Below are 14,783 nucleotides of genomic sequence, written 5' to 3'. Positions count from 1 at the left end.
TAAATGTAACGTTTAAAGCTTATACAAAAAATTTGTTATTTTCTAATAGCATCTTTTAGGATTGTCTAATAGCAAAATTTCTAATGAACCTAATAACTTTTTTTGTTTACATTATTAAATACCTAATTCACTTTTGGCAAGATGGTATAATGGTTTATGGATTATAGAAATCTAAATACGATATACGGCTAGAACAAGTGTGATGGTTTAATCGTTTTGGGCGTGGGAGGTGAACTACGAATTGTCGTAAGTTACATAATTGCATTCATCAAAATGTATGGTTTTGGATCATTGAGATATGAAGTGAACCATTATTTTTTTTTGTGAAATAAATATTTTTTTAGTTTATCATCAATTCCATGTTCAAATGTTTATCTCTTTGGAGTTTTCAAGAAGTTGTTAAGAAACATGTTTTCTAATTTGTGGATAAAATTTGAACATCAATGCTAAAACTTAGCATTAACTTTTTTTAATAGGTAATGCAAGTACAAATTAAAGGAGAAAGATATGATTTGTCCAATTAATGAAACAACGCGTTTTATGTTTAGCAAACAAATGGAGACGTAAACTCGATCTATTGTACTCCGTAAAAGTAAATGTTTTTTTTTACAGCATACATAAATGTTTTTCTAAAGTTAATAATGAAGAAAATGATTATTCTTTGATCGTGTAGCTTTCTCCATTCTAAAATTAATGTCCCAAATGATCGAGTCTAGGGGGTAAAATTGTACTTGTGATTTGGAATTTACTCCACTCTAACTTCAACACCCGCACAAATATCACAAATTTTAACTCAAACCTACAATAAAAGGTAAAAAATAATAAATTACAAGATGATTTTTTAAATAAATATCTTTTATCAATATTTAAAGGTATGTATTATTAAAAAAATATTAAAAGGTAATAAATCATATCTTTTTGTTTTGTGCACACCAAATATACAAAGCAACTGAATTATATAAAACGAGACAAAATTATCCAGCTTCCTATTTGATTCGCCTAGAATATTTTGACGTTTCTTAGGTCAAAGAGATGGAAAGATCTAACCATAGCTATATAAATAATTATTTTCTCAAAAGAAAATAAAAAAGCTATACATGATGAAAATTACAGTCTATTTACATGGAAAACACAATTTAATGTTGAAAATAAATTTTACCTAAACTCAAATTGTAGGTACGAAACTTTTCAGTTTTTTTGTTTGTTTGTTTGTTTTCACAGCAAGTGTGTGAAATAGAACAAAATCTAATGATTACTATTTTACTCATGAATCATGATATACATCTGCAAACCCAATTTATTTAAATTTTTCATACGATTTTAATGAAAAGATTAGAAGAACAATACATTGAAATTAAGTTGCATTTAAAGCTAAAACTCATGAGAAAAGTCACTTTTAATTTTTAACGAAGAGAAAAAAAAAAAAAAAAAAAAAAAAAAGAATAACAGATGTTGACAAAAATATATCGAGTCTCTCTCTGTTGTGAGAAGCGTCGTCGTGTAATTTTCTCATTTAGTATAATTTTAATTAAAATATATATATTTTACGGGATCTCTCTCCTTTCTCTCTCTACACCGAACTACTCTCTCTCTCTCTCTCTCTTCACTCTAATAGAAAGAGAGAAAAAAAGGAAAAAAAAAAAGAAAAGAATAAAAAAGGTGTGATTCTTTTGTTTATATTTGCTTTCTCCGTTTTAAGAATCAGAAGTAGATAGAGAGAAAAATAAAGAAGAAGACAGATGATACAGAGAGAGAGAGAGAGAGATAGTTGGCCCAGCGGATCGACGTCGACGATGATGATGATGATGATCATTTGATTCTTAAGCTAAAAGCTTTCTTCTTCTTCTCTCTCCCATCCCATGGAGTTCGTGATTTAGTCTCTCCTCTTAGATTTTTCTCTCTTTCCGCTCCTTATTTTTAGTATTATTATCTCAGCAGAAAAACAAAAACACTTTTCATTTCTTTATTTTTCTTTCTCATTTCGCATAAATCTTTGTCGCCGAGACGATTTGTGTCTGAGAAACTGAGAAGAGGTATATCAAAACTCTCATTATGACATTTAATCGAAGCTGATTATGATTTTATATAGTATCTGATCAATTTTAATGGTTTTAAGCATTTTGACTGAAATCAATCACAGCCTTCTCTTCTCTTCTCTTCTCTTTTTACTGTTCATCGTACGCTTCATGAATATTTTTTTTTTTTTTTTTTTTTTTTTTGGTTTATTGAATTAGTTTTTGGAGTAAACTTTGAGTTTTTAATGAACGATCGGTTTCAATTCAGCTTCTTCACCTTCAATGGAGGCTCCAATTTTCTGGGAATTTTTTTTGCTACATCTACTTGTGAATTTTAGAGCTAAATTCAGCTCAGATGTTATAGTTTCATTCATTTTATTGAATTGATTGATTGATCAAATCATATAAGATTATTATGTTCGTCGGTGACTTTCTGGATTTGTTAATTGCTGTTTTTACTACTTAAGTTGATTTGAATCTATGGCTAATAGAGCTTTGAATTGTGTTTTTGTTTCTGGAGGAATGGGAGAAACAGTTCATTGTGGAAGCTTCTTGTCCTCAATGAGGGATCTAAGTGAAGATATTTCCAATACTTGTAGCTATTCAATGTATTGTGGAGGTGATAAAACTTTGCCTTATGGGCAGTATCAGAATGGTTTCTCGGCGAGACCTCCAACGGATTCTTACGAGAGAGATTTTTTGAAACAAACAATGCTTGAACATGAAGCTGTATTTAAGAATCAGGTATTGAATAATGCCGTTCGTGTTTCTCATTTTACTCGAATGCTTTGGTTTTTTATGTGTCTGTTAAATTTGATTGATCTTGTTTTGATTAATGCAGGTTTATGAGCTTCACCGTTTGTATAGAACACAGAAGAGTTTGATGGCTGAAGTTAAGGGAAAGAACTTTGTTGATCACTTGAACAACAATGAGCCTACACCGGGAAGTGGGATTAAACGAGGATTTCTTTTCGGAAACTCGATATGTGGCGAAGGAAGCACCTCTCAAGATTGCAATGTTGGCAAGGACAACAAGGTGTTAGAGGTTAGACCTGTCAAGGTTAGGAGAACAATGATTGATCTTCAACTTCCCGCAGATGAGTATCTCCATACAGAGGGTGATAATACGACTTGTCCTCCTTATGAGCAGTCAAAAGAAGTTGGTGAAAACATCTTCTTTGAATCTCATCGGAACGATTCTTCTGGATCTTCTTTGCTTATGAAGAACTCAAATGGATTTACTGACTTGAACGAGCCAGTCCAATGCCAAGATTCAGTACCTGTTTCTTCTTCTTCCAGGGACTTATATTCTCTTTATGGAGCAAACATTTCACACGTGCAAGGCCAGTGGGTGGAAAAAAATACTAGTCAAAATGGATGGATGGTTCTAGAAGCAGGTGAGATTTTGGTCGTGTTGCTCATAGATTAGTTTGTGGACTGTGTTAATGATACAGTAGCTATTTGCTTATCTTCTAGTCTCTGATGTTTCTCTATTGCTGCATTGTTAAAGGGAACGGAAAAAGCACTCCAAGAGACAAGTTATGCCTGCCTTCCCATTCGGTACAAGTTCTTTCTAACAGTGCATTTCAACCTCTGGGATACCCTTCAACTGACCACAGCAAGTTATCGGGCGAAAGAGCATCTTTCAAATGTGAAGTTCGTCAAAGGAATCCTGAGGTTTCGTATGATAGCTATGTGGAATCAAGTGTGGCATCAAATGTTCCAAGCTTGAATCATGGATATCGCCCGGAATCTGTCAGACCTTGGAGCCATTGGATTTCATCATGGGAGAACCGAAGTAGCAGCTCAGTTCAGAAACCTTTGCCACTTCAAGCGAATCCATTCTTGACTTTTAATACTCAAGTACGAGCAGACTCAAGTGCAGAGATGAGAAGCCGTGATTCTAACGGGCTTAACCAAGGATTCTCTTCATTCTCGGAGGAAAGTGCCTTTAATTTTCCATCAGTAAACTTTAACCATCTTAACAATGGCCCAAAAGGGGCAGTTACTAATGGTTCTTTGTGTGAGAGTGTGATGCATCAGAGTCTTAAAAACCTTCAAGGACCAAAAAAGCAGGAGTGCTCTTCTGGTTTGCCCTGGATAAAACCTAAGCCCCTTAACAAAAATGGAAAAACCAATGGTGGTTTGGATTTGAATGCTTCTGCAAATCATCAATTCATGGATGAACGTGATATGGGTGACAGCTCAAATTATGTACATCCTCAGAATGGTTTGAGGTCTGTTACATGTTCTAATGACGCCAACTTGAGACATGTTGAAATGGCCAATTCACAGAGTCGTAGAAAGATTCTTGGTTTTCCTATCTCTCAGAAGCTTTCTATTTGCGAGGAGCACCCTTCCCTTATAACTTCTTCTGTGTGTATCTCTAATGAACCCAAGAAAGTAAACAACTTGGTGAAGATAAACCTCGATATCAACCTGCCATGTGAAGCCTCGGTTTCTGAAGGAGTTGTTGTGGACAAGGAAGAAGGTAATAAAGCTGCCACTCACAGGCAGCACATTGACTTGAATTTCTGTGCTAGCGAGGATGAAGATTCCGGCTTCTGTTCTAATCCAAGAGTGGAAACAAAAGCAACTACTTTGATAAATGTGGAAGCTCCCTTGACGCTTGAGAGTGAAGAAGAAGGAGGGAAATTTCCAGAGAAGAGAGATGAAGCTGGAGACTCTGTGGATGAACTCATCGAGGCAGCAGCAGAAGCTATAGTCACTATCTCACTGTCTTATCATTGCCGCAATACTGATGAAGCTGCTTCCTCTTCGACTGATGCAGTTGACAAGGAGCCGCTCTCTTGGTTTGTGAACACAATAGCTTCTTGTGGCAATGATTTAGAGAGCAAAATTGATGCTTGTTTGGAAGCCAGAGACTGTGAAGGCTGCCGTGAAGAATGTTCTTCAGGTGAGTTTGATTATTTTGAGGCAATGACCCTGAACTTAACACAGACCAAAGAAGAAGACTACATGCCAAAGCCTTTAATCCCTGAATATCTGAAATTTGATGGGACGGGTTCTATGGGTATCACAAGTAATAGGCCAAGAAGAGGACAAGCGAGACGAGGAAGACCAAAGCGGGATTTCCAAAGGGATATTCTCCCTGGGCTAGCTTCTCTGTCTAGGCTCGAAGTAACCGAAGATCTTCAGATGTTTGGGGGACTTATGAAAGCCACAGGCTACAACTGGAACTCAGGAATGGCCCGAAGGAGCTCAAACCGAGGAAGAAAACGACTGGTCAGCAACATTGACAGAGCTCCGGTTTGCTCCTCTTTGGCACAGCCAATGAATAACAGTAGTGTACAAATGGTGGGACTGGAAGATAGGAGCCTTACAGGGTGGGGAAATGCAACCAGAAGACCAAGGCGACATAGGTGCCCTGCAGGTACTCCCCCAACAGTGCTATTAACATAAAGCTTTTCGAAATAAATCCGATTTCACAATTTGAGGAACATTATAGAGGGAAAAGAACCAGAGCAAGTAACAATGGACAAAAACTGATTTTCAGCGATCGATGTTTTATTATTGTCAATCAACCCCATGTTTGTGGGTGTTGGTTGCTCTTTGTATATCTTGTCCTCTCTTATAAGGGCCAAAGAAAAGAAAACACATGATTGGTTATCATTACAAAATCTGCATCTCTGTTTTCTATTGGGTCAAAAAGAATATATATCTTCCTACATTGGCTCTAAGAATCTACGACATGTTCTTCATTCGTTAGATTCTGCAAATTTCCAAGAAACCTATAGATTTCATCTGTTTGGATACGATTTTCTTCACCAGCTCCAAATCTGAAAACTTTTTGATCAATCTCAATCGCGCTGTACCCAGGAACTTTCTTAAGATTCGAACTCTTCATAGCTGATCTCAGTCTCCTGAATTCTTCCCATTCCCCTTCTTCAGCATATATATTGGACAAGAGAGTGTAGTATCCCGTATCATCTGTAACAATATCCGAAAGATCGTTTTTAATGGCTTTGATGATATCCATTTTCTGATGGATTCTGCATCCATTGACCAGAGAACCCCAAACTGAAGCATCAGCTAGAAAAGGCATCTCCTTGATGGTTCTATATGCTTCTTTGAGATCACCAGAACGGCTCAAAAGGTCGATGAAACAGGCGAAATGCTCTGAGTTTGGTGATACGCCAAAACTTTTCATCAAGTTAAAGTAGTACTTACCTTCTTCAACGGAACCAGAGTGACCACAAGCAGAGAGAACGTTCATGAAGACAACTTCGTTAGGTTTCGTTCCGGATTCCACCATTTGATTGAATGTAGATATGGCGGATCCTATCCGTCCGTGCATTCCATAGGCATTGATCATACTACTCCATGACACAATGCTTCTACTCGACATGGCCCTGAAGACTGTTTCAGCTGCGTTGAGATCTCCACATTTGGCATACATGTCGATTAGAGCTGTATCAGTGAAAAGATCCTTTAAACCGGAAATAATGAGCTTGTGGTGAACCCATTTCCCTTTCTCCAGTGAACCTATGCTTGAGCATGCTTGAATAACCGCCAAAAATGTAACTTCATTCATCTCGAGATAGCTATGATACATATAGTCGAAGAGGCTAATTGCCTCTACAGAGTTACCATTCTGAGAAAACCCGCAGAGCATTGAGTTCCATGTCACAACGCTCCTATGCTTGATTTGATTAAACACTGTGCTTGCTGAATCCACAGATCCGCTTTTAGAGTACATGTCTATCAACGAGTTCTGCACAAACTCATCTGAAACATCTGTCCTTATAACATGTCCGTGAATCTGTTTCCCTAGCGGAACTAAACCAGCATTCTCGCATGCTGAGATTGAGCTGGCCAAAGTGAATGCGTCTGGTTTTATTCTCTGTGTCACCATCTGTCTAAACAAGCCCAATGCTTGAATCACCATACCTCTGTGTGCATATAGAGATATAAGAGAGTTCCATGCGACAATATTTCTATCACTAACCACACGTAAAACTGTCTCACAGTCGCTTAGTTTCCCGCATTCAGCGTACAGCTCAACTAAGGCCAGAGAAAGCGACTCGTAATTCGGATCCAGCTCTCGTCTAACTGCAAAACCATGGACCGACTTACCTTCTCTAATCAACCCTATCAAACCACAAGAGCTCAAAACACTATAAAGGGTAACCAAATTAGGCTCAATTCCAGACTTTATCATCTCACTGAAACTTCTCAATGCCTTTTCAGAGAACTCGCCACGGTTGTAACTAGAAATCATGGCTGTCCACGAAACAGCATTCTTCTTGGCGATCTTCTCAAAGATTCTCTCCGAGCTAAGCAAATCCCCACACTTACTGTACATTGTAAGCAGAGAATTGCATAATGTTTCATCTAAATCAAACATTTTCCTCGTTATCTGGCCATGAACTGATCTAGCGATCCTCAAACATCCAAGCTCAGCACATCCTTCTACAACGCTGATCATCGTCACAGCATCGGGCTCAACACCATCATCCACCATACACTTAAACATCCTCAATGCTTTCACCACCTCACCATTCTCGAGACAGCTAGAAACAAGAGTACTCCAAGCCACAAGGTCTCTCACAGGCATTCCATCGAACACCTTCTCTGCATCACTTAAATTCCCAGTTTGACCATACATACACAACAGAGACGTCTCTATCACAGCGTCGTCGTCTACACCGCCCTTGATAATTCTCCCATGGACTTTCCCACCAACACTCAGATGCTCCCTCGAACCCGCACAAGCCCTCAAAACAGACGGAAACACAAACTTACTGATTTGGGTCGTCTCCGAAACCAACCTATGGTACAGATCAATGGCGGCGTCGAGTAAATGACACCAGACGTTGCATTTGATGAGAACACCGTACATGAAGGAATCAGGGTAAGGAAAAGCTTCAAAGACGAGCCTAGACGAATCTGGAGAACCCATGAAAGCGTATGATTCAATGAGCTTCGTCACTGGAAGAGGGTCACGACGGAGACGACCGGTGACAAGTAGGTGAGCATGAAGCTGACTTACTAATCGTAAGCTCGAGCATGATCTAAACAATGGCATGTACTGCGTCATCTTCAGCTGAACAAGAACATTGACAAACAGAGAAAAGAGAGAAGACTTTGGCTTTTTTTTTGTGCTGAGAAAATGGATTTATAAACAAAAAGATTCAAACTTTAGATTACATTAGAAGAAGAAGAAGACTTTATTTGCTCCCAGGATCATCTTGAGAAGATAAGCATGAAAGAATGAAGAAATATTTCACAAGCAAACATACAAGTACTGAATAAAGTAACGGTCTTTGATTTTGGTTCATGGCCGTTGATAAACGTATTTTGTTCTTGGGTCAACGATTAGACCTTTTCCTCCGTTAACTTCAAGATCATGCCTGCAATTTTTCACACAAGGTCTAGTAAGTAAAACAAATCGAGAACTGAATAACGTTACTAGAGTGTGAGGAGTAGAGTGAACTTACTGGAAAACAAAGTCTGGGATTGTCAGCTGCTCACGAGGAACGTATTTGAACAGCTGCAGAAGTCGGTCTGCATATACAACTTTCTTCCATACCTTATCGGATTTTTCGAAATGGAACAAGAAAATGACAGCAAATTAGACTTCTTTAGAATGACTCGAGTCTATCGGCGGAAAAGGTTGGGACTTTGAAATAATTCAGGACTTTACCACATTATCCACGAAAAATTGCATCGTTAAGATTGTAGCCTTCAAGTGGAAAGTTGGATGAAGAACATAGATTGCCTGGACGAAGCAGAGATGATCAGAATGAGGACAAGGAGGAACCTTCCTCTATGAGGTGTAGTAGGTTTGTGATTTCATACCTGAAGGTTACGCTGGTGTTTTCGACCAAGTATCTGTTCTAATCTTTTCATCCATCCCAAATCTGGTTGGCTGTTGATTCACATTGCAAATTCAAACCCGTAAAAGCAAAAAGAAGTTAGTGAAGTTTATAAAGCACAGGAGTCTTTTTCCGATAAACAGTATTAAGAATCAACTTACACTTGTAACGATGCTGCAGAATGAAAGTAGACAATCGAATAAGGCTTTTGTATCACAGGTTCAAATTCCTGTACATTTGCACCGTATGTTAGTTTTGAGACAGAACTGCAGTGAGTTAGAGAACCATCGAGGTATGTGATTGTGTGCTTACCTTAATAACATAAAGTACAAAACGCTCCAGATCAAGACATCGCAGCAAAAAGTGAGCTCCTACAACAACCATTACAGGATGACCCTCGGTGTCAACACCACCACGATAGCTGAAGAAAGAAAACAGAACGGGCTTTGTCAATGTCTGTTCCATTAGGCATTGGCTCAAGGGCATATAAAGTGAACTTATGCAAGGGAAAGCGAGGGAAAGAAAACCAAGGACATACACAATTTTCATCTCTGCAATCTCGGAAAGGTTGATTGAATTAGCTTTCGCTAGGTATCGCGAATGAAGTGAGTATTCCTCTGCAGCAGAGAGAGGGGGTCCTCCTAGATCACCAAATCCTAGCAATTTAACAAAATTGAATCCACTTTGTGCTTGTGCAGTCTTCTCCCATTGTTCTTTGCGCCTTTCATCTGGATCCTTAATCAAGGACATGAAGGCAGGATCCAAATACGAATCAAGATGATTCGAGTTCCTGAAATCATATGGCTATTAATTGAGTGAAAAGTAGTGAGACAATAAACTGCAAAGACTGCAGCAGTCAAGAGTTCACTAACCTGCGTAACAAAGTAAGATCAGTAGAAGGGCGCTCGAGTGGAGTTGGAAAAGATCTGGGTGGAGGTTTATTTGGCAGCGCCTGTATTCTGATTTTACGTTCGTCTATAACCGTCTCACCATTTTCATCTCCAACATCAGCCGGGAGCTTTGATATGGCAACCTCTTCCTCATGTTCATCTCGAGGAAAGTAAAGTGGAAGTAATCTACATTTAGAGAGTCAAATTTTTAGCAATGGTCGGCATTGCTTCTGCACCCCTCAAATATAAGAAGTTATGGTATATACATTGCCAGCATTTCTACATGCTAAGGTCTTTATGGGCATAATTCTGAAAGCAAAGGTTCTCAAAACTGAAAATGAGCAAATCGATAACTAGGATTACACAAAATAAGTAAAGGTTCTTGAAAACCAGTTGCAGCGAATTAAGATACCGTTTGTATATCTCCGTATCAGAGGATGTGGTGGTACAGAAAACAACGGCACTGATTTTATCCTTTTGCTTCTCTAGAAAGCGGCGAACAGTTCCTGAAAACCGCACACCCACGAGTTGGAAACTTGACAGTCATTTGATCAAAAGCAAGAGACTGTTCAAGAAGAGAAGAACTATCTTACTTATGGCAACATGAGCAGCTGGTTCTCGGGGATAGTTTTTGGCTTCTGTGTATATACAGCCCAGAGCGATACTGCAATGTTGTATGCAGACCAAAATCAAGTTCTTGAGTTCAGGATACAAAGATAATCACAAAACTACAATAGAATTTGATTGTTGCAAAAAAATAAGAAAAAACTAGAATTTCACTTCACACACCTTTGTAGCCCACTATCTATGAGAAGTTCCAGACAAGATCTATAGCAGTGACTTAGAGCATTCTCAGCAGCTGTATGATACTTTACTGCATACTTGGGTCCTACTGTATGGATAACCCTCCTGAACAAAAGACAAACAAAAAACACATTTTTTTGAGTTGGGGACTAAGGCACAAATCTATTTCACAGTCCATATTAAAGTCGCACAGAATGCTTGGTATTTTGAGAAATGAGAAGTTCCTCAGAAATCATAGGATGTAGTACTCACACAGCATTAAAAAACTGTACATAGTCAACAATGGAGAAGCTCTATCATATGGACAAGGATAGTTGATAGATAGAGCAGAGACTAGATTCAAGGAGCACAATTTCTTTCTTTTTCAGTCCTCTAATAAGTAAAGAATTTATTTTAAACCGTCTTCTCCATCACCAATTACCTCGCTGGTAGATCATAGGCATTTGTTACTTTCGCCATCCCTGTCCTGCATCCACCCTGCCAAGAAACAAAGAATAAGCGAAAAATCCTCTTTCACGCAACAATAGAAGACAATACATAATATAATGTTTTTTTCAATAGTATATATAAAAATCTTGTTTTAGAAATTAGCGAAAGAAAGTGTTTATACCAATGTAGCACATTGCTCTGCAAGGCCAGGTCCAGCAGCCACATGTAGACCAGGACTGCTATGTGCCTCATCCAAGTTCTGTCCTCCAATACCAAGAAATTTTAACCATATCATCAGACGCACATTAAGAGAAACTTACTTACTCGCAAGCAAATATAATTCCTTGAAATCATCTTACCTCATTTGTCGAATTTACAACAGCATCAACCTCAAGGTTCCAAGGTTCCCCTCTCCAAAGGTATATTCTAGAGTTTATCTCGTGATCAACAGGAAACTTAGATACCATCCCATTCCCGCTGCTCCCTGCTTCGGAAGACGAAGCCAAAGGGTTTGCGTAGCGCGGATTCGAATGTTCTGGATCTCCTGTCTCATCCTCCAAAGATGATCTCTGCTCAACATCACTCCACCGTGGAATCTGATCCAAAGTCACAACGTAATCACCACTCTCTGTTGGAGTTCCACCACGAATGGTTGGTGCCGTGGGAATTGTCTGATACATCATTGTAGATCAAACCCACTATGAAGAGGGTTTTCCCAAGACTTAGTATGGTCCTCCTGTCAAAAGCGTATTCACTGGAAATGGAAGACAGACAAAACAAGTAACTAGGAAGAATCATTTCCATGAAGGAAAAATGAAATTTCAGTCAGAGAAAGTTTGGAAATTCTCAATGCCCAAGTCAAATTACGTCGACAATCATCGAAATTAGATAATCAGATCGTACTAATGCAATCAAAAATCTAAAAATTCCAAAATCAACCATAGTCTACAAACCAGAAAGTGTTACAAAAACAAGAGCTAAAGAAAAAAAAAGATGAAAACTTTCAGATAATTCTAATCTAAAGCCTTGAGCTTTTATCACAAAAACCAAAAAATTAAGAAACGGAGAGGTCGTGAGATTTTTAAGGATTCACCTGAAATTAAAGAAATTTGATTCACCAAAAGCGAATCGAGGAAGACCCTAATCAGAATTTCAACTTCATGTCGAAGAATTTTCTACAACTGTGGATCGATGAAGTATCGGAAACATCAAAACCAGCTACGACGACAAAAAATTGAGTTGTCGTTTAAGCGAATATACCTCAAACCTCGAAACCTTCTAAATCATCAAGAAGGTTTAAGAAAAGAATAATTAAAACAAGTCAGAGCCGTGAAAAATATTTAACCGTCACGGAGGTCACACCGATGGCACGTGCACATTGGTCAATACTCTCTGAGTCTGAGCTACCAACTAAACGTTGTCGTTTTCGTCGTTTGCTCCGATATTTTCTTTAGCGTTTTGCCATTAAAAAGCTAACACGGCGGATCAACGAGAGAGAGAAAAAGAGAGAGGCTTTATTCTTCTCTTCCCCGTTTCGATCTCCTCTTTAATGCATCTGCGTATCTGATTTTGAAAGATTTAACGGTAAGTAAACTTCAATCTCCGATTATTTTCATCTGTTACGGAACTTAAAAATCGAATTTTTAAACCTAGATTGATCTCTTGCGTCTTCTGCATCTAGATGCCTGTTTATTTATAGGTTTCATTAACCTTTGTTTTGATTTTGATTGGGGAGTTACCATGTATTGTACATTGAGCTTTCGTGGGCACATTTTGTTTTGCCATTCTTCTGATCTGTAATCTTGTTCATGTCCCAATAACATGAAAGTTTGTGTTTTTGTGAATTTTTTCATATATAATGTTTGCTAAACTATCTATGATTTTTGCACTTGTTATCCAGGTTCTTTAAAATGATGGGTATTGGTCAAAGAAGCTCTTTTCAATCTGGGAAGGTTACTGGGTAAATGTTGGTACATTGGCTCAGGTTTTATAAAGTTTGGTGATCATTCTCAGTTTCAAGTTTGATCAAAATGTGGGGCTTTGCGTCGAATGTCATTGGAAGTATGGGGTTAAAGAAGTCCCCTAAAGATTCAGCTCAAGCATCCTCTCAATGCTCAGATGATGAGGTTTCAAATATTAGCAGGGATGAAGAGGGATTAGAATGTCCCATATGTTGGGAATCTTTCAACATTGTTGAGAATGTTCCTTATGTGTTATGGTGTGGTCATACTCTTTGCCAGAATTGTGTCTTTGGTCTCCAATCTGCTGTCTTGAGACTCTCAAGCCAAGATATTCGGATTCCGTTTTTCGTCTCGTGCCCGTGGTGTCAGTTGCTTTCGTTCAGGATTGTTTACAAGGGTAATCTAAAGTTCCCTCGGAAGAATTTCTTCCTTCTCTGGATGGTTGAGAGTCTGAATGGTGACAGGACAAGTCATGGTGACAGGACAAGTCATGGTTCCTTGGTCACTGATAACCAGCAATCGGCTCCGACTCCGAGGTGTAGCATGTCTCTGGGAAACCACAGCAGCAACAACAATCTGGTTGCGAGGCCTTTATTGCGTAACCAGTCTACAGACCTTTTGCCACATCATGACCACAGTAACCAACCAAGCAGACAACTCTTCTCCTTTCACAAATCTCTTGATTTTTTCATCTCTTTCACCTCCAAGTTTCCGTTTGTGATCATCTTCCTTCTGATCGTATTCTTTGCTATACCTGGTAGCCTCATAATTCTTGCCCTTTACTTCCTCCTCACAATACTTTTCGCAGTTCCAGCTGGTCTTGTACTATATTTTGCTTATCCTATTCTAGAAAGGTTGGTAAATGAAATAACATCATCATGAGACTGGTGCTGAACTCATAACTCCTATTATTGGTTGCTCGGCCCATTCTGGGTGATTGTAGTTCACTATGGAACCCTTTTTTAGCACTTTGGAGCCTTTGATGGTCAGAACTCAGAAGAAGTTTTTATGATTTTTGGTAGTTCTGCACATTTCTTATAATATTGTTTATTGCAAGATTGAGCATTGTATTTGTGATTTTGAACTCTTGGTTTTAGTATTGTTGTGCAACTGTCTAAAGTTTTGGTTTTCAGATTTGTGCCATAATGGATCACATGTGTGTTATCTCTCTTATACTTAAATAGATAAAAACACCTTATATTTGTGTCTGCATTTTACATGTTCGACAATAGTTATCAGCAGTAAAGAATGTTTGGTTTTACATTTCCTGCAACTTGCAGGATTCAGAGGCATGTAGAGGGTTTCCTACCAGTTGTTCTCATGAGGTTTGCTTTCTCCTTAACCTTCAACTCTTCTTTTATTCGACTCTCATACGCATGTGCTCTTGCACTTGCAACGATAATCTCAATACGTTCATTTTCGTCCCTGAACCTCTGGGTCGCCTTCAACTTTGTTTTCTCTACACTTCTCTGCACATTCACCACATTGATTGGTTGTATAGTTATTTAAGGATTAGTTTTTGGAACCAAAGGAAAGTGGAGGAAAAAGAAAAGAAGAGGCACCTCTGTTCTATGAAGTTTTCTCTTTGCCTTTTTCCTCTTCTTATCTTCCCATGACACAATCTTCTCACTTAGCTTCTCGTACCTGAAAAAATCTTAAACCCATTAGCCTCTTAGCAACATTTAAACAGGACAACCAAGAAAGAAAACATAACACACACTTCTTTCTCGATTTGCTTATCTCTGTTTCCTTCCATTGATCCACAACAGCTGCCATATGTTCAGGTTTCGCTCGTTGCACTGTGGATTCGTTCATGACGCTACAGTTTGTTCAGAATCGAATCTT

General features: G+C 38.5%; 5 protein-coding genes across 6 annotated transcripts; 2 read left to right on the top strand and 3 right to left on the bottom strand.

Moving 5' to 3' along the window:
• The first annotated feature begins 1,583 nt into the window (after positions 1 to 1,583).
• AT1G69360 (T-box transcription factor, putative (DUF863)) lies at positions 1,584 to 5,674 on the top strand. The gene is made up of 4 exons (NM_105603.3): positions 1,584 to 2,033; positions 2,536 to 2,759; positions 2,857 to 3,412; positions 3,526 to 5,674. Exons 2-4 carry the CDS (start codon positions 2,538 to 2,540, stop codon positions 5,436 to 5,438), a joined length of 2,691 nt encoding a protein of 896 aa, NP_564962.1. The 5' UTR covers positions 1,584 to 2,033; positions 2,536 to 2,537; the 3' UTR covers positions 5,439 to 5,674.
• A 38-nt stretch (positions 5,675 to 5,712) lies between these two features.
• On the bottom strand, positions 5,713 to 8,078 carry AT1G69350 (Tetratricopeptide repeat (TPR)-like superfamily protein; the record flags this gene model as incomplete). The annotated part of the gene is made up of 1 exon (NM_105602.3): positions 5,713 to 8,078. Exon 1 carries the CDS (start codon positions 8,074 to 8,076, stop codon positions 5,713 to 5,715), a length of 2,364 nt encoding a protein of 787 aa, NP_564961.1. The 5' UTR covers positions 8,077 to 8,078.
• Positions 8,079 to 8,114: 36 nt separating this feature from the next.
• On the bottom strand, positions 8,115 to 12,260 carry AT1G69340 (appr-1-p processing enzyme family protein). 2 transcript variants are annotated; one of them, NM_105601.4, is made up of 15 exons: positions 12,071 to 12,260; positions 11,337 to 11,731; positions 11,159 to 11,236; positions 10,970 to 11,025; positions 10,534 to 10,653; positions 10,338 to 10,408; positions 10,157 to 10,250; positions 9,727 to 9,930; positions 9,393 to 9,644; positions 9,167 to 9,275; positions 9,016 to 9,083; positions 8,838 to 8,907; positions 8,683 to 8,757; positions 8,477 to 8,568; positions 8,115 to 8,389 (listed from the first exon to the last, which is right to left on the bottom strand). In NM_105601.4, exons 2-15 carry the CDS (start codon positions 11,658 to 11,660, stop codon positions 8,314 to 8,316), a joined length of 1,689 nt encoding a protein of 562 aa, NP_564960.1. In that variant the 5' UTR covers positions 11,661 to 11,731; positions 12,071 to 12,260; the 3' UTR covers positions 8,115 to 8,313. The 2 variants fall into 2 exon arrangements, with proteins under 2 accessions (NP_564960.1, NP_001323191.1); NM_001334408.1 differs by lacking the exon at positions 12,071 to 12,260 and having other exon boundaries at positions 11,337 to 12,060.
• A 179-nt stretch (positions 12,261 to 12,439) lies between these two features.
• On the top strand, positions 12,440 to 14,296 carry AT1G69330 (RING/U-box superfamily protein). Its single transcript, NM_105600.4, has 2 exons — positions 12,440 to 12,561; positions 12,878 to 14,296. The coding sequence occupies exon 2, from the start codon at positions 13,008 to 13,010 to the stop codon at positions 13,818 to 13,820; it is 813 nt and encodes a 270-aa protein (NP_564959.1). The 5' UTR covers positions 12,440 to 12,561; positions 12,878 to 13,007; the 3' UTR covers positions 13,821 to 14,296.
• On the bottom strand, positions 14,081 to 14,771 carry AT1G69325 (Remorin family protein). The gene is made up of 3 exons (NM_179535.2): positions 14,659 to 14,771; positions 14,501 to 14,582; positions 14,081 to 14,407 (listed from the first exon to the last, which is right to left on the bottom strand). Exons 1-3 carry the CDS (start codon positions 14,751 to 14,753, stop codon positions 14,222 to 14,224), a joined length of 363 nt encoding a protein of 120 aa, NP_849866.1. The 5' UTR covers positions 14,754 to 14,771; the 3' UTR covers positions 14,081 to 14,221.
• Positions 14,772 to 14,783: the final 12 nt, after the last annotated feature.

This window comes from Arabidopsis thaliana, assembly GCF_000001735.4.
Source record: "Arabidopsis thaliana chromosome 1 sequence".
Taxonomy (NCBI): Eukaryota; Viridiplantae; Streptophyta; class Magnoliopsida; order Brassicales; family Brassicaceae; genus Arabidopsis; species Arabidopsis thaliana.
Note: the sequence above shows the minus strand (reverse complement) of the source record. Positions and strands in the feature narration are given on the sequence as shown.